At 31.4% G+C, this 20183-nt stretch overlaps 1 protein-coding gene and 1 long non-coding RNA gene across 2 annotated transcripts; both read left to right on the top strand.

Annotated features, from left to right (window-relative positions):
* Nucleotides 1-2689: 2689 nt before the first annotated feature.
* Nucleotides 2690-20183, top strand: LOC134274109 (uncharacterized). The gene is made up of 7 exons (XM_062756365.1): nt 2690-2888; nt 3650-3766; nt 3868-3988; nt 4087-4153; nt 5185-5220; nt 14505-16066; nt 20084-20183. The coding sequence occupies exons 1-7, from the start codon at nt 2702-2704 to the stop codon at nt 20181-20183; spliced, it is 2190 nt and encodes a 729-aa protein (XP_062612349.1). The 5' UTR covers nt 2690-2701.
* Nucleotides 5544-11614, top strand: LOC134274110 (uncharacterized). The gene is made up of 3 exons (XR_009993549.1): nt 5544-5584; nt 5757-5807; nt 11564-11614. It is a non-coding gene; the product is annotated as an uncharacterized LOC134274110 (long non-coding RNA).

Here is a 20183-nt window from a genome sequence, read left to right on the forward strand (position 1 = left end):
AATGGGAAATAAAGACAAACGAAGTGTAGTTATTTGTTTTTTTAGAGATTATATTGAAAAATAATCATGCCATTGTGTCCTCTTTGTTACCCCAGCAGTGTTTGTCGTGTGATTTTAAACTTCTTTGACAAACTTATGAATTAGGTTAGATAAAAATAAATCCACAAGATACTGATGTACAAGTAACAGTTACTGGCATAATGCGCCGTTGCTTTATTCTTTAGTTTTTATAGAAAGTTGCACGGAATACCCGATTTCGCGGATTCAACGATACCCTAATATCGAGTATTATACGCGATTTCACGGATAATACCCGATTTCGAGTATTCTCTCCGACCTGTTTAAATTAATAAACAACTCTGCTGACAAAAATTTAATTGGGAGATAAATATAATCATTGAATGAAGAAGAAACGGGACCTCGGCGATATTCAAATGGTTCTATCCTACAGGTTTGTTGACACATACTATCATTTCTCGTTTCTCTATGGCTTTCAAAGAAAGAAATCAGTGTAAACTCAACTTTAAAATGCACTTATTACAAATAAAGATTTATTGCCATTTGAAGTGAAAATTGTATTGGAACTACAGAAAGGTATTATGTTTGACATTTTGCCGCGATGACGTATGATTTGGTGGGTTTCCCTTTCCTGCACCCTTATACACAAAACGTCAACATTCATACGTTATCATGTTGAATTCGTCTGAATGCAGACTAATATGTTAAGTATTATAAATTTACCGGAGAGTTAAGATATTTTGATTCTCTATATTCAATTTCCATTATACGTAATTGTGAACCTTACATTGTATGCACGTGCCATTTTAGAATTCACGTGGTACAAGTAAATAGATCCAGTTGTACGACTCTTGATTTTCCGGCAGATTCCAATTACGTTAATTTTGTATGAGGAGGGAATATTTATTTTTCGCAAATGCTTAATTCAACTTTTTACCTTATTCCTGAATGATATATTGAGTAAATATGAATGAAAAAGCATACAATTTGCAGTCGTATTGCCGCTTTAAGTGTATTTGGTTGCAACAGACCGTATCTCAGGATTCAACGGTAAAGTAGAGCATATACCTGTACCCTTGTATCTATTGTAAACCAACGTACCCCAATGACCTTTAAACTTTAAGCGTCTGTGCATTTCATATATTTGTAGATTTTCCAGTTGAGGTAATTTACTTTACTTTTAATTAAAACAATGATAGAAATAATTGAAAATCAAAGATTTCAATGTATATTTGTTGATTTAATTTCAATTAAGAAGTATATAATTATAAATATCACAATTGCGTATTAGAGTACTTTCGTTTTATTTGCCAGCCTTTGGAATAGCGGCCATATTCTTTTCTATGTAATTAAGTATTCAATGGCGACATTGTGCCTCCTTTCAAATCAATAAAGCGCTCAAAACTTTTTCCTGAATTTATCATACAAATAAAGATATAAAATTATCTTGGGATTAATGATGAAAAAATGTTCACTTATGACACTCTTTTCAGTTGATGATTTATCACAATAGACATTTGTTTTATTTTTTTGTTGTTGCCGGTTGAGAGCTGTAAATCTTATCATATACTCAGATCGAGTGAACAAGGAGGGATTTTTTTTCGTGCCAAAACCTGCTCTGACACGAGATCTCGGTTTATTCAGTCTCAACCCAAGAACTGATCCACACGACCCACAGTGGGTTCAAACCCGCGACGTAAGGATCGACTCCTTCCTCCGTAGTTCTAGAACAGATGCTCTTAGCAATTGTTAAATTTTAGACAATTTGCTTAGAAAACATATGAGAATGAATTGCTGACTCGTAGAATTCATTTATTGACATATACCATTTTATTTTACATTTTACTGTATTAAATCATTGAAGAGCAACCGACGATCCACAAAAATATTCAGGGTAAACGCTTTTTATCTAGATCATTTGGGTACAGTCCACTAATTGTTTTCCCATAGGCGCGATGTTAACGTTTCTTCTCATAGCGTCCCTAATTTTCGTTCAAAAGTGAGTGACCCCTCAAACCAATGCACATCAACTTGTCTTTCCTTGGTTAAAATCTCGAGGTGGCATGTCAGATTCGTTTTCTGGCAAAGTGCGTCTGTCTGCGGGAACCTGTAAAATTGAAAATGAAAGTAGGGGAATTTCAGAGTTCTCACTGGCGTTATAATACATAAAATAATTCGGCTGATCTTCTTGATAAATTTCATTTGCCAAGCTTTTTTGGCAGGTAAGATACTCCTTATTAACAAGTGTGAGGCTCAGTTCAGTACATCTGCCCAATTTTTTTTTATGCAAGTCTGCAAATTAAGGAACTTGTTTAATTTTTTCTGCACTACTTTCTTCTCCCACCGTTTCTTAAAATAATTAGTGGGATGTACCCATTTACATGATTCTTTTTATCTATGTATGCAGAATAAAGACTTTTCTTGAATATGAGTTAAATAGAAGTTACCTAACCAACTAGAATGAAACTGGGAAAAGTGCAGACATTCATATTCTTGATTGTTCAATGTCCTAGGGTAAGTTTAATATGATTTTCGAAAAATTGAAAGCAATATGTTATAAAATCATGTACATTGGAATAACAAAAACTTAACGAACTATATTTTTCCTGCTATTTATTTGTGCTGTCCTTCATTTTAGCTGTCTGACAGTGAAAATCGACATTGCTCCTGGTCTATACAAACAATGAGAAAAGTGAATGCTTGTCCCGTAACCAAATATGAAGTGGAAAGGGCTGCAGAGAATAAAGATTGCAATGAATTGGCTTTGAAACAGAATTGTACTAGCGCGGAAAATTTTAAGTACCACTGTCTAATGAACGAACTTGAAGACGGCTTTGTTGAAGTATGTGCTCCTGCATACTTTATACATGGTATGCTATTTTGAATATAAGATAAAATTAAGATTTAGAAATGACACTTAATATATTAGAGATGTCAAATCGGTCAATGTTTAACAATCGTCTACTCGTACGTTTTTCCGATCGAGTACCCGGCTATTTGGTAAAATTGTAAATAAAAGTCTGTTAATTGTCTTCAACCCAATTAAGCTCTGTGAAACTTTTTATTACGTTTTAGTGCATGTTAAAAACATCGAGTTCAGGGAAATTATTTATTGTACAAAATGATTTATTAAAAAACACACACACACACAAAATACATCAATTTGCTAAAATAAATAATTGTATTATTTTATCTTATTAAATTCGGCCCGAGCAGATGATGTGAGATCCGAAAAATCAGGGATAAATATATATAGAAAAATGATTTCTGATTTCCCTGATTTTTCGGATCTCACATCATCGGCCTGGGCGCATAATGCTAAAACTTGCTCACATTTTATTTCAGTCTCACTTTTTCCACTCGTAATTCTTTTTGAGAAAGTGAGACTGATATCAAAATTCTGCTCATCTAAGTGTAAGGGCCCCAGGCATGTTTTAAAATCTGTCCTCTCCTTCTTGATTCAACAAGGGAATTTAAACCTTATCTAATGCAAGAATGGACTCTGTAGGCATGTAATATTACAACTTTTAAATATCTTCTCATATTGTTTCTTTTCCAAAATGAAAAGAGAAACACGGAATGAACTTTCTTAACATCCTTTATATAATTTGCAAAGTAATTTTTATTGAAGGATTCTGTGCAGAGTATAATATTCAAGCTGCACTAATACAAGATCACTTCAATATAAAATGCAAAGATGTAAAGCCACCATGTGCAGAGCGATATAAATCATCAGACGCCTACCTTTGTAAGTGTATTCAATATATAGTTCCACATTTGAAATTAAGCTAGTATTAATCAAATTACGTGTTTTTACTAACTTAATATACAGTATCATATTTTGTTTAGATAAAGGTTGTTACAATCTTATCCTTGAGAACAATAACTTATCGACAATGGAATCAACAACTCATAAACACAACACATCAATATCTTTCATGATAAATGACATATCTGCTGAAAGTACAAGGCAAGTCATCTTAGTCATATTGATTAATTTAAACTCAACAGATATATAATATGATTTAACAAATATATTATACATTTTTTACTACATTTTCTTCACAGTGATTGGAAAATAGCAGTAGGGGTGACTACAGCAACTGTCCTTGTCCTTGTTATCATCTTGGGACTTGTATTTCATAAAAAAATAAAGGGTTAGTACAAGTTAATTGCATTTATCAGAATTTTACATCAAATTAATAATGTATTATGTCTCATTTCCCATTCTTAAGGTCAAGATCTAGTAAATGTGTTTTGACTAACTTTTTGGTACAAGATCCATTATGACGTCATTATCACTTTCAACTTTCTTTTTCCCATACTTTACGGCTCTGATAGACTGATTGATTGATTAATGTTTTACGTCGAATCGGCAATATTTCAGCCATATATCGGCGATAAAATTTAAATTTGGTGGTTTTTTATAAAAAGAGGATACGAAAATACAAATTATCGTTTTCTGAAAAACTGTAGGCAATCAAGATATATTTTCTGTTTAACATTGAAAAAAAAAACTCCCATATTCATGTCTGGATTTCTTAATTTTTCATTGAAAATTACAGTTGTTTATTATATGATATTTCATCTTTTATTCTTTCAAATTATGCCCAGAAACATCTTTTTTGACCAAGCTGAAGTTATAAAGCACCATTAAGGAATTTATTTCTTAAATTTGATAAATCTGTAGGCAACTTTCATTTACTAAATCTTGACCTTAAGTTAGTTAATATAATAAAATTAATGTCAACGTAAATGGATGAAGCAAAAGGTCTGGGAAATGTTCATGTATGGTGTGTTTTTTATATTTTGAGGTTTTGATTCAAACGAGGTTTTCCTTTGAATGCTATATTAATATGCAGATAATAAATTTTAAAAAAAAATAGATGTTACAATATAAAAAAAATTGTTAGATCTCATTTATTGTGATTGGAATTACTTCATATTCATATATCATTCTTTAAATGTTTGTTCAATTTTAAATAGAATTATGATTTCAAATTAATAACGATTTCAAATTAATCATCTTAGAGAATTAGAAAACCTTTTACTACATTGCTGAAAGAATGCAGACCTATATAATTTTTTTTACCCAAAATCATTTCATTTTAGTTACGTTGAAAAATGTTCTTTGTATTTTGAAAAGAGTACGATATTTTTTTTCAGGTTATTGCAAAGGAGAAAATGAAACCGAACAGCAAGGTAAAAGCACATACAATATGTTCAGATCAGGAAGGCTGTATAAGTCATATTAGATGGATGTAAAAATCTCTATGTTTTGATTAATCAAGTTCTGATAAGTACTAAGTTCTTTCAGGGAAGGTGGGGATATATTATTTGATTAACTTTATTTAGTGAAACATAGGTTTTTTTTTAAACAACAAGAATATCTTTTTTGAAGAGCGACAGCGCCAAGTGTACTTACTGGTAATTAAGAATTGTGGCTTTCTTGATTTCGCATTTTGAAAGTCTTTAATAATACTCATTACAGTAACTTACACTGACATTCTTTTTCAATTAGATCCAGAGTCGAAAAAAAATCTTATTGGAAAATATTTCTGTGCAGGTATAGCTTTTCAACACTATATTATCCTTTTCCTAAATTTGCGTCTAAGATAAATATAAATAAATACTTACTAATGCAGTATGATCTTTATAAGTATATCGTCATCCCTCGCTCCTTCATCTTAAGTAATAGCTAACAGAGAAATGATTATTTTTATATATTTCCTCTCAAGAGAAAGAAAATGCTGAAATATTTGCAAGCAATTCCGCAACTGATAAACTGGGTAAGTAGAGATTGATCAAATTAATTTAGAAAAAATACAAGAATCCACTCAGCTTTACATATGTACATATTGTAATAGTGGCCCAAAATATGTAAAGAATAAATCGCCACTTATTGGTTCATCATTTAGTAACTGTAAGATTTGACATGGATAGATCAACAAAATGATATAAAATATATTATATACAGTAGTAGAATAGTCCTGTAAGAGGATAGAAATAAACAATAATTGGCATAAAAGGTCAACATTAATATTCTCACATAACAAGGAAGATAACTCTTGTTATCATTATAAAATTCAAATCACTTTACAAGCTATTCCCCTTGACTGCATGAAAATATATTAAAACATTAATTCTGATAATGAACATTACGTACGTCCAATATTACTAAATAGATAAAAAAAATTCCAATGCAATTATTTCACGTTACATTTATTAAAGGTAAAAAGATATGATTATCAATTAATCACCTATTTATGGAACAAAGCCAACTCAATAAGCTGCCTGAAATGTATGATATCCTACATATCAACTGTAAATAATAATTCAACTACATAACTTCAACACAAAAATCATATGAATACATATTAATGATATTTATATATTACTGAGATCAAATGATAAATGTAAGAGAAAGAATCTTGATAATTAAACCAACTGAATTTACAGGTATTCATGAATGATAGAAATTTACAGAAATATAAAATTAGATATTAATCAAGATAATAAAATATAGAGTGCACTTACTATGGTAGTACATAATTCGGGTCAGTCAAGAATATTCAAATATGGCAGACTCCATATAGATACAGTTATTGACAACTACAGAATCATTGTATGGAAATTTCCTCTTAGGAACTAACTTTGTAATGAACAAACGTAAGGTTATTCACCAGGAGCGGGAAAATATGCTATGTAAATCTACTGGTTCTTCAAACCACATGACATGTATCTCATGTCTGTAAATGATCACATACGTAAAATAGCCATAGACATTTAGAGGCCATGTCAGTAAGCATTGAGCTTTGAATGGAGAGTAAAAAAACTTAATTTTCTTGAAATGAGTGTTTATGGATTATTTCAGTCACAATCATTGTATTCGCAACTTGTTACTTCAAGCACCATTTAAGCCCCATAGCTGGTTGCGTTTCATTGACGATATAGAGATGAAGTGGGTGGATTGTCGCGAGAGCCTCGAAGCATTCATTACGTTTGCCAACACCTTTCATCAGTCAATCAAATTTACAGTAGACGTATCTAATTTGAAAAACGTATTCCTAGATACTACATCTACCCTGATACGACTGATATCTTTGTCCTGTCAATAAAGCAATCAACATGGCTAACTTCTAACACAAAAGTCTAACACTAATAGTATTTACAGGAATAAGAGTTTTCAAATATTCTAAAACTAAAGAAACATCCCATGTATATTCATATCTAGGCAATGATAGTCTTTTGTTGAATATGCCTCTTATAAATCGCTGAATCAAACTATCGTAACCAAGACTAGTTTCAGGATTAATAAATTCAAACACTGAAGAAATACATGACTTTGCTGTGTTCACAGCACTATAACCTAATTCACTGTTGTACAATTGTAATAAAAACTCTTAAACATTATTTACAGATGTTTGAAATAAATTAGTTGATTTTCGCACACAAAATAGCATCCATCTATGGAAAAACGTCCAATATTGTTATTGTGTGGATTGTCTCCAGGATGACAGCAAAATGTCTGCAATGTCCTCCGATATATTTTGCTGTTTAAGGCTCTCCCTGATATGTTGCGCACAGAAAGTCGCATTTTTGACATGGGGTGCTTCTCGGTTGGTGACACTGAAATAGTTAATAGATGATGTCGCTTGGGTATCAGAATAGGTGGTTCCACCAGTAATCGAAGTAATTTTATGAACCATTGCTGAGTTGTCCAAAGAGATGCCACCAGAACTGCTTTGCATCTGTCTTTCTCTACCTTTTGAATGACTCTCCCAAACAAGCTAAAAGGAGGAAACATATGATGTAGTTTATTTTATGCCCATACAAAGCTAAAAGCCTGGTAAAAATGACACAATGTAGTTAAGTGTGTATTAATTTTGGAGCCAAAAAAATCAATGTCAGGGGCTCTTAGTTTTTCACAAATATTTTGAAACGCAGTCTTGTCTAACATCCATTCCATATCCTTAGATAAGTTTCTCGAGAGTCTGTCTGCTTCATAGTTTTTCTTACCATAAAGGTGACAAGCAGTTTACCAAATATTTCGAAGTTTACACCAAAGCCATATTTCTCGTGCCAAGTTGTGTAATGTCGGAATTTTACCTCCCATATTTTGCAAGTGAGAGAGAGCTACTGTATTGTCCATACACAGTTTTATCTGACAGTCTTTCATGATAGAGCAAAAACTTTTTGAGGTCAAGAACCCAGTCAACAGTTCCAAATAATTGTTGTGATTTTGTTGTTCTGTATAAGGCCAGTGTCCCCCTGTCCTTTTTAAAGAGTCACCTTATAGTTGTCCCCCATCCTGAGCCTGAACTATTGCTCTCTAACACCACATATGGTTCGGGTCTATTGATAGGGTAGAGACTTGTGTGAAAATTGTTAATCCACCATGATAAGAGATCTCGCGCTGATTCTGATATTTTAATGACTGAATGGTAATCACCTTTAGCAGATTTTAATGCTTGTTCTTTTTCATGTTCTAAGTCTTTCAAATATAGTGGTGCGAATTGGACACCTGGTTGACATGCAACCTATAATTTGTGAGAAGTCTATGATAGAAGTTTATTAACGACGTTCGATCCTGATATTAAAAGTCTCAAACATTTTTTGCCAAGTATATTTTTAGTTTCTACATACATAGCTTAATTAAAATTCAAATAAAAAAATGGGGGTCAGTATGCATCTTTTAACGCTACAGTACATTTAATATGACCTTTCTACACTGAAATTTGTGTCTTAATTAGAAATTACATCTTTGATGTTTTCCCTCCAATATTTTTATCTAATTAAAGCATGAAACAAAATGAACTCTAAGTCTGTTTAAAAAAAAAGACTCTTAAAAACTGTGACTAAGAAAAAGTTTCAAATTGCTTCGCATAATCAATTATTTGACCTTTCTGCAAAATAGAAAATAACAAATAAATTGTTATTTTTCCGGCATTGAAAATATAATAAGCAAGAAAATAATTTTAAAGTATTAAACTTTTTCTGATTTAAAGCAAATAGGTCAAAGTTATGTTGAATATTTAGAAAAGAACATTAAAAGTGAGGGTATATGATTTACATTTTCAGATATTTCTAAAAATGTGTGAATTTTACGTTAAAATTGGCTAAATTTTTCCCGGATTTTCAGAAAATGTTTACTATATTTGTCACACTTTGTTGATAGAATTTATAAAAAATAATTTAATAGATATTTCAGATCAAGCATAACATATTTCACTGCAAAAAACAGCTTTGTGTGCAACCAGCATGGAAAAATAGGCATCCAAAATTAACAGTACTGTTATAGTTCAAAAGCTGACCATTTTCGTCTAAAAAAAATATTCCGCCACAAAATAAAGTCCATAGCATAATTCTACTTGAATTGAATTAAATCGCGGTTTTTTCATTGAATATAGTTTAATTTGCATTGTAGAATTCAGTTTTATTGTTAAAACCTAAAAATGATGCTTAATTTTATGAATAAAGGACCTGCGCGAAAAACACTTAAAATATCAGGATCGAACGTCCTTAAGAAGTTTATTTTTTTTGGCATAGTAGGACAATTTTTGTCTGCTTTTTAACAAGATGCACGTCTTTGAAAACAATGAAACCTCAAAGCACTGACCATCACGTGACCTCAAAGCAATCTCATTGGTTACCTCAGTACTGTTGATTTGGTAAAATTGTTATATACACTATTCCCAATTAATTTGGTAAATTGGTGGAAAAAACTCATTAAATATGATATTTGTTCCATTGACTTTATGGAAGACGTAGAAAAACTAAGATTTGGATATAGTGTACAGGCATGTAGCATCGAATTTCTAAGTTTGGGGCCAACCTTTTTACTTACCTGTAAAAGTTGATAAGCGATAAAAAAAAAAAAACAAAAAAAGGAAATTGCCAAAACTCGAAAATCCTATTTCGTGGGGGGGGGGGGGGGGAGGTTTCGGGGGGGCGGGGTAGTGGCCACCTTTTTTCATTGCCAACTTCCCTTCACACTCCATTTTTGTGCATAGAGTACTACATTTCCTTGATATTAACAGACTGTGGTAAGAAGTGGGGAGGGGGGGGGTGGCAACCAACCGTTCGATGTCCATTTTCAATAGTAAAGGTTATGTTGGTGAAAAAGTGGGGGGGGGGCTGCACTCCACCCCCCTGATGCTACGTTCCTGGTGTAGGTTTTGAAAATCTGATTTATAAATGTGGAAGAAGGTGAGTTAATATGACTTATATGTGTATATAGGCCCTATTGTAGGGACTTGAGTCTTACCAGCAGTGTGACCTCATGATTTCTTTACATAATTCACAAATATTGGCATATTTCAAATTATTTTAAATATCATTATTAGAATTCATCTAAATTTGATTGTAATAGAAGTAATCTATAAACTGCAGAATAAAACATTAGTGGTCATATAAATTACTGCTCTAAATTACGGTAGCTGTAGGCTGTAGGCACGTTCCATAACTAACTGATTGTATCACTAGGAATGAGAAATAGTTCTGAAAGTACCTTCCGAATTTTTTATTTTGTTTTAAAGAGATAAGTTTGTAAAAATTTTACCCAAAATGTATATGAAAAATACATATTTAACATACCACTATATGTTTTTGTTTATCTACTCCAAGTTGGAATTCGAAATATTCCTTTTTATCCTGTATTTTTTTTTCTTTCTGGTCTCTTTACAAGAGAGCTTAAGCAAGGGGGTCAATCCAATTGTTTTTCAACAGAGTTTTACAACAATTCAATCTGATATTTTACTTACAGTCTTCAGCATCTACCCAATTTTATTTACTTAATATATTGAACAGTACATTCTCCTTCTACTGATATATATAGAAATTACTAAGGTGCACAGCTATTTAAAAACCACATAGGTCTTTATGGGTTATAATTCTGTCGGTAAAATCAAAGTAAAATTAAACACAATTTAAATGTTACTTATAAAACAGAAAAATATAGTTCAAAGCACTTTATGACAGACATTTTAAAATTATACATGGAGTTTTGATGTAAAATATATAAATTATAACAACATAGGCCAGTCCAAATATTTCTCCGTTGAAGTATGTAAATATGCTTTGGTTGCCATGGAACCAAGAGGTCATACATGTATGCCTGGGTAGATATATTTTTAATAGACTAATCATATTCATGGTTAACAAAATTTGAGCAAGAAATAAAAGTTTCCATTTTTCATTTTATAAAGGGTGAAACTAATGCTCACTTACATGGCCTCTTAAATGAATAAGTCAGCTAATGCTCAATATAAAGCACAATTAAAGAACCAAAAGGAAAATAGAGTAATAGAGGAATGACTTTTATGTGTATCTAATTGTGTTTCAATTCAATTATATACAAAATGATGCTGCTGCTGCTGCTGATGATGATGACGATGTAAATGATGATCAAGTGAAATAATCATAAAATCAAGAAATGCGATATTCATTTAATATCATTTATTAATCATAAAATTATATATTAATAACAATCATCCTATTACACATAGGTTCATTGAATTTCCATAATTCATATAATATCTTACAGTTCAAGCTATCGCCCGAGGTGAAAGTCTTAGAGAAGTTGTAAAAAGAGACGGTAAGAGATATTTTCCTAAACTGTTTTTTGTTCTCTTTCAACTAAGATACACATCGGGTACTTTCCAATCCAATCCATATAAATATCAAACTGTTACTGATGCAATGAGGTGCTTTCTTGATCATTATTTGGACATGAAGATCGTGTTTTTATCCCTAGTGGGGATATTAATTTGGGTCTGTCCGTCCGTCCGTACGTCTAGTTGTTCGTCTGTCTAGCTGTCCGTTATTCTGTTTGTATGTAACGCTTTCATTTCCACACGATATTTCGAGAACCCTTTGAGCTTTCGCATTGACTTTTGGCATATCAACTCCCTATGGACTAAAAAAGAACCCTATTGATTTTGAGGTCAAAAGGTCAAATGTCAAGGTCATAAATTCGAAAATTCTGTCTGTTATAACACCTTTGTTTTCGTGCGATATCTCGAGAACCCTTTGAGTTTTCGCAATGAAATTTTACATAACAACTTTTATTTTGAGGTCAAAATGTCAAAGTTCAAGGCCGTAAATTTATACATTATGCCTGTGTTTAACACTAACTTTTCCCGGTGATATTACAATAGGATTTTGAACTTTTGCAATGTAATTTTATACCAAAACTCCCTAGGACCTCTCTCACCCCTCTCAAAGTGTCCCGTTTGTTTAATTGCATTACAGGTCGCTATTTTTAACAAAGGGGCATGAGGAGAGTTATTACGTATAAAACAGGTTCTCGGCGGACTTTATATTCTCATTGCATTAATAAAAGCTAAACTAGACACCATGCATTGTGTAAACTTTTGTGTAAAAAAAAATCCGTCATCAATTCAGTGTATAAATAATGGACTAATAATTGGTATGAAAAATGTACGTCGGCAATTGACTCAATTATAAACTGTATTTGATTGTATCGACCATAGAACTTACGATATGATGACTTTAATCTAGACTGCTGATATTCTTGTTTCGTCAACTTGCTTGTCAATAATTTACTAATTTAATATAAATATCAACAGCTTACAGCAGTTCCGTAGTGTATTGATATGTCTCTCGCTTCACATGTGAGAGGTCCCGGGTTCGAATCCCGGACGATCCATTTTCTTTTTTTTTTCAAAATACTTTTTTTTTACTAAATGATAGTATTCAGCATGTAAAATGAAAAATTTATGAGGTCTGGCTTATACAAACTAATAAAATCATCATTACAGTGTGATAAATATTACATATAAAAAGAATCTTCTATACACATTATGAATAAGCAATCAAATCTATATATGTGTGACCATGTCATATTGAAGAAAACACAGTTATATAGTTGCATTGATTTTTTATTGCCATGGATCTCGTTCCACGTGTAACAATCAATAAAGTGAAAATATCGGCCCTATAAGAATTAAAATACAATAAGTACGGTAAATGACATCAAACAATATATTCCATTCAATGCAGTCCTCATACATCGACACGGATTTTAATAAAAATAGATTCAACAGATTTTAAATGTTCCCAAATTCATGAATGCGTAAAAAGGGAAATAACTCTTACAAATTACAGAATTACCAAAATCGTGTTTAGATAGAAATTTCCGTAAGTTTGAATAATTTATCAAAGTATATTAAAAATGTAAAAACAAGTACCGGTAATAATTCCTATAGCGTACCAATTTATGGAATTAGCCTGACTGCTACAAGAAGCTGGTAAGTACTAGTGGTTCAAATATTACATGTATACTGAACCTATATAAAAACAACAATCATAGGTTCATAATCTCAAGACAATATTATAGCTGATCATAAAAATAATAAAACTGTACAAATACAACATCTATATCCATAGTTGCTTATAATCAATATGATTACTGAAATATACTACTTTACAAGAGATAATGAACTTTACTTCAAAACTTCACTCGTTCTCTCTTTCAATCAAAGAAATTATATTACGTGAAGATAGAAAGATAAAAGTAGAAAAATAGATAAGACTTACTGTACGTGTCTGTATTCAAATACTCAATTGAAATCTTGTAAAACACAAATGTATAATGTTGAATATGTAATGGTCGAGACAGACTCGTCTCACAGCCGGTATCGTTGGCTAACCGTGCGAGAAGGAAGTGCCCCCGCACAACACATCGAACAATAGAAACTTACCGCCAAAACCCTTGGCCAATAAAACTACGTAATTCGTAATGTCAAAGGTCGACAAGGTCAGCCAGCCAGAATTAGTAGCATGCAAAGTGAAAAGTGCAATGATGATAATAATAAATATAAAACACTTTGAGATAAATAAATATTCTTTATTAATTATTTATTTATTTATTTATTAAAAACCACTCTGCCACATGGATATTGACATACATGTTTTTTTGTTTTGTTTTTTTGTTTTTTGTTTTTTGCTTCAGTATACATGTATACATTTAATAATTCTACAAATTCAGTCAGGTGAATCCGACTTTTTTCCCTAAGCGTGGGACACGAATTCTCTGAATTAGCTTGTTGTAAAATGATACAGTGTATAGATCTCTAGTAATCTATTTATTTCCTATACTTAAAGATGAAATAAAAAATGTCTAATTTTATTAATAATATTGACATTATTCAGAATACTGTTGAATGTACATTTTTCACGTGAAGACTAAGAGCCTGTATATGTATTTATATCATCCTCAATTTTATTTTTGAAATCAAATGATATTAATTATGATATTTTTGTCAATTTAGCATTTGCTGCATTCGAAAGTTCTGAAAAAAACAAAGGTAATCAAAAGTTAAATTATAGGCACTACTCTTGCTTTAGGATTCTATCAGCCACTAATTCCATGTCAGTGATATAGCATACGAGGAATAACATTAAAATGTTACATTTTAAGGAAAAAAGTTTATATATGAAGTAAACTATTTACCTTTTTACAGTTGTGTATATCGATTAAAACAAAGTCTCGCTTTCTTGCAGTTGAAACAGAAAAATACATGAAGGCCTACAGGACAATAAGTTCTTACTTTGTTAAAACGAGATTGTATGAACAATGCCAAAGAACTCTTGAACAGAAAGGTGTAGCTATATTAACAGGGTTACCAGGATGTGGTAAAACATTAACAGCTATTCAAATTATGCAAACATCATATTACAAGGACTGGGTTAAGCGCAAATTCACATCATGGGAACATTTTCTTCTTTTAGAAGCCAACGAAAACACATTGGTATATATTGATAATATATTTGATGGCATCATGTATCGGCATGAGTTACAAAGGTGGTGGGACTCACTCTGCTATTATTACCAGACCTATATAAAGAGTCAGCATGTAAAGGTTCATCTTCTTATAACTGTAAAAGATCACGTTATTGATAAAATACGTGAATATATGAAGATGGAAATACCTGTATTCGAAGAGGCATGCATAATTCGAGCAATTTCTTTACCATTCATGGACGATGAAAAAAGAAAAATTTTAGATTCACAAATCAAGTACGCGAAGAATTCTCGGAATATTCTACCCCCATTGATAGATGAAGAATTTTTTTCACAAGTGAAACAAGTGAACGGACCTATTGGTTTCCCTTTATGTGCTCATCTTTTTGCATTTGAGGAAAGACCTTGCAAAAAAGATATCACCGTGTTTGAGTTTCCTATTCGCTACATAATAAATCAGATAGCAGATGAAATAGAAAAAGATAACACAAATGGTGTAAAAACATTGTGGTTGCTCCTTCTATTTTCTTATCCGAGAACAGATATTCAAGATCAAAGACAAAAACTTGACTTAAAATATGGACAAACGTGTCGTGAATATTTAGAAAAAAGGGGCTCAAAAGTATTGTTAGAAAAGTTGGAACCGCTTGAGTTTGCAAATCTTATTGAAATTGCGGAGGATTTCAAAGAAAGGATGTTAGTGGAGCACTCAGGTAGTTGTTATCAGCTTAAACACCAGATTTATGTTGATGGTGTGGTTGGGTATTTTTGTGTTGAAAAAAGTGAAATAGCGGTCAAATTTTTTCCTTTAGACCTTTTAAGAGAACAAGATTTCATTGGTGTTCAATCTGAATGTCGTGCAAAGTTGATAGAAAGATTCAAAAAAGAAATAAAAGATAAACATCTATCTGAGGTTTTTGCTTGTAAAATATTTAGACAACATGACTTTGAGAATCAATTTTCTCGTGAATTAGAAAAAGAAGGAATAGCAGATTGGATTTCATTTTCGGATGAATCATCAACATATCATTTGCCAACTTTATTCTGGACTAGCAAATACCGTCTAAATCGTTTGTCGAGAATGGTTATGGAACTTATTGAGAGAAAGGGAGAAAATGTAGATAGTCACTTCTACTTTGCTCGTTTCGGAGAATGTTGTGCATACAGTGAAAATTACATACAGAATACAAGCTTTGAAATAGATCATATCAAAAAGTCTGTTTGGAATTTCAAAAGTGAAGAGGGATTTACAATTTTCCATATTACTCTTTTGTTGGAAAGGTCTGATTATTATGCATATCTTATTTTAAAAAAACTTTTCAATGATATTGAGACCGCAATTGATCAGTCACTAAAAGATTCTCTTCTGAAGACTGTTTTATACCAACGAAGCTGTAGTCGAATATTGTGCTTGCTGGAATTAATGAGCAGAAAAATAACTTATGCTGACTTGAAAAAATCACCAATTTCCACAGTCGTAAACGACTTGGATTTAAACGAACATAATGAATACTTTGAACTAGAATGCTTGGTTCGAATATGCCTTCTGTTAATTGGGGGTATCGATAAGCTACCGCAAGATTCATCAGATATTCGATGGCGGTGTGGTAAATATACACAGATTAAAAACTTTTTATGTTCATCCTCAGCTAAACAAACAACAATGGTAAAATGTATTAAAAAATGTCTTTATACCAAGACAGCTGATGTTTCAGAAATTGATGAAATCAGTTTCCCTCCATTCCCGAAAAATCTATGTTCAGATATGAAAACGACTGTCATTAAATCGATACATATTCTTGCCAATATGGAAACATTTGGGAAATTTTAAATATCATCGTTTTTCAAACTGCAGGGTACAGGTGAACTAAACGTTAATTTTATTTTTTAAAATATTTTCCATTAACGTAGAACCTACGTCGTATTACATCATATCTAGTGAATGTGTTTAGGCTTTGCTAGATCCATTATGATGTCATAATTTATATAATGTTTCTTTCCTGTACTTTACAGCTTCAATAAAATTGAAGAAAATAAAGACTTTTGCAATTTATGCAATACAATTTAAAATCATGCCAAAATACTCTAAATGTGTACATATTCAAATTTTATATTTTGGTTATGAAACTAAATGACTGAATACATTTCTTAAATAAGAGAAACGTGTAGGCACCTTTAATTTACTAAATCTTGACTTTAACTGAACTAATCAAAGACTATCTCATGTAGTACACAACTTATTGTGATAATGTGAATGGTATGAAACTTTTTAAGGGAATGCAACTTTTAAGAAAACTTCAGTTGACAACTGAATATAATGATATCTTGATGAAATGTATCTGAGTCAAAGATGTGTTAAAGATTGTGTGTAAATTTTGTGATGTCTATTATGAAGTGATGTGCATTCTTTTCATTATTATTTTTTGATTATACATGCATATATTTTCATGGATGGTTTATGCTACACAATTTTAATGTAATAAAAATTTAGCCTTGAGTAATAATAAATATTGTATAGCTATATGAAATTGGTTTTCTGTTTTCTTATATATATATATATATATATATATATATATATATATATATATATATATATATATATATATATATATATATATATATATATATATATATTTATATATATATATACCTTTCAAAAAAAGAAACGCATCGTAGAATTTTAGTGACACATTGAACATAAAGATTATTTAGTAAAATGATGCATAGTTAAAACAGAAATGTGGTAGGCAACAGGAATAATATCGAAATGTTAAAATTACTCAACAATTTTAAAATTATAGTCAGTTTAAGACCATTAAAGATCAATATCTGGTATGCCCCCCGCAGACGCAAATGTTAGCCACAAACGGCATCTAATGGAAGCAAATGTGTGTAATAAAAACTGTATAGGAATACTCTCCCACTCCAAATCTAGAACTTTAGTCAGTTGTTGCAGAGTCAGGGGATGCGATTGTCTTTGGCAAATCATATCAATCCAATTTGTCCAATGTTGCTTAATTTGGATTAAATCTAGCAATTCAGATGACTGTGACTGAAACAGGTTGTTGTTTCTTTGAAAGAATAGGTGTATCAAACGAGCCATATGTGGCTGTGCATTGTGAGATTGCAATACGGCTCTAGGATGCTGCAAAATTGAAGGGGTATGTGCAGGTAGAACATGGTTAGAGTACCTTTTTCCATTGAATTCGAACCAAATCAATCTTACGTTCTTATAATACCATTTTCCATATCATTACACTACCACCACCAACTTTTTTAACGTCCTGGAGGCAGTTATCAATCTTATTTTCACTAAAAGCATTAGCACTCTTAAAGTTGTAAGAGGCTTTCAGATAAACATTCTGGGCTAGTAGGTTCGCCAAAATGTTCAGCAGTGATGCTATGGTCATACTCTATTCATCTGAGATCTATGAAGTCGATATTTTGGGTGTTGTGGGGTGGAAAGGATGGCATGAATAATCCTCTTGCAATAATTCGTAGTCAACGGAAAACGGTCTTGTGAGATGATCTGTGTAGTTCAGGGATAGCTAATGCTTTAGATTACGTCCTTGCATTACATTCATGCAGTTTGCGTTATCCTCGGAAGTGATGCTGTGCTGCTGATGTCAGACGTAGTCTACCATATATTTTGCGAACATTGGATGTTCGATATTAATGGTGTATGTTTTATGGGTTAGATGTGGTCTGTGTGTAACATTAAAACTTCTTGCAATTGTAGATTGCGGTACCCCTGCTTCCAGTCGCCCATTTTCCTTTTTGTGCCACGCAATATTCAGTTGCAGCAATTTTAGAAAGCGTCATTTTTCAGATAAAAACAGATTCAAAATATCGAGAACCCCTGCTTTTGCTAGCCCCTTTGTACTTGAAGGAATTGCATTGGAATTTAACAAATGAAAATTGAGATCAAAATTTTCGGGGAAATTTTGCAAAATCACGTTTTTTGTCTGTGAGAATTGTAGAATAGCTGTAAAGTTAACAATTGCATTAAAAATCATTCATTTTACTCGAATACATTGTATCCATACAAAAATAAAAGGTATGACAAAACTATCAAAAATTTTCAGGGCAATGTTCCTACTATGCGTTTCTTTTTTTGAAGAGTATATATATATATATATATATATATATATATATATATATATATATATATATATATATATATATATATATATATATATATATATATATATATATATATACTCAACAAAAAAAAGAAACGCATATTGTTTTACTCGTCAAAAAAATTTTTAAAATGTACATGAAACAACTCTTTTTTATGTCATTGGATACCTGTGTACTACTTAAAGGACAACATGTGGTTTTAAAACCCGAGTGTTGAATTATCTCCCTTGATTAAACATGTTTATGAAAGTAGTGTTTTTCATGATTTCTTCTAAATCAGATGTCTATTTCCATTGATATTTTGGATTTAGAGAAACTTTTAACACTTCTATTAAAGGTACTTAGACACAGATTTGAAGTTCATATATTCTCTATTTTTCTCTATAATATTACGACTTGTATATTTTGATAGCATTTCACACAAAAATTAATTAAAAATCTTACTTAATTCAAAAGTTATTAAAACTTTAAATTTTTTGGCGGGTTTGATTGACACATCGTTGTACTTTCACAAATTTTAACTTTATTTTTAATCCTTAGGAAAAGTGGCAATCTTTTTGTATATTAATAAATAATGTTAATACTATAATCCAGAAAATCCACAGTAGACATGTTCGAAAGCAAAACAAACACACAATTTATTGTCAGTCCGTGCGGTTATGGTGAACAGACTCTGGCGATTTAACGCACCCGGTGAATCGTAAATACAAAACAAAAACAAGGCTCTTGCCCTGTTTACAAAAACTGTGTACATAACACAAGTGTGCTCGATTTGCTAAACTCTGTACGCAATTCTTAGTTCGGAATGTCGATGCTTGTAAAGGAGTTTTGCTTTCTAACATTTCTACTCTGCATAAAGTTATTTTTCTGGATTTCAGTTTTAATATTTCTCATTAGTACACATCAAGATTGCCACATTTCCTAAAGATTATGAATAAAGTTAAAATTTATGAAAGTGCAAAGATGTGTCAATCAAACCCGCCAAAAAATTTAAAGTTTTAATAACTTTTGAATTAAGTAAGATTTTTAATTAAGTTTTGTGTGAAATGCTATCAAAATATATAAGTCGTAATATTATAGAGAAAAATAGAGAAAATATGAACTTCAAATCTGTGTCTAAGTACCTTTAAACCCATATTTAAGATTTGATTGCAGTGTTAATACTGGAATGCCACGCCCAAACAAAGATGAATACAACCAGGCTAACAATGTTACTAAATGGAGCTACGCAACAGGAAGTTGCAACTGTATTTGA

Source organism: Saccostrea cucullata, unplaced genomic scaffold, assembly GCF_032062105.1.
Source record: "Saccostrea cucullata isolate Sc308-1 unplaced genomic scaffold, CSIRO_AGI_Scuc_v1 ctg7491, whole genome shotgun sequence".
Lineage (NCBI taxonomy): Eukaryota > Metazoa > Mollusca > Bivalvia > Ostreida > Ostreidae > Saccostrea > Saccostrea cuccullata.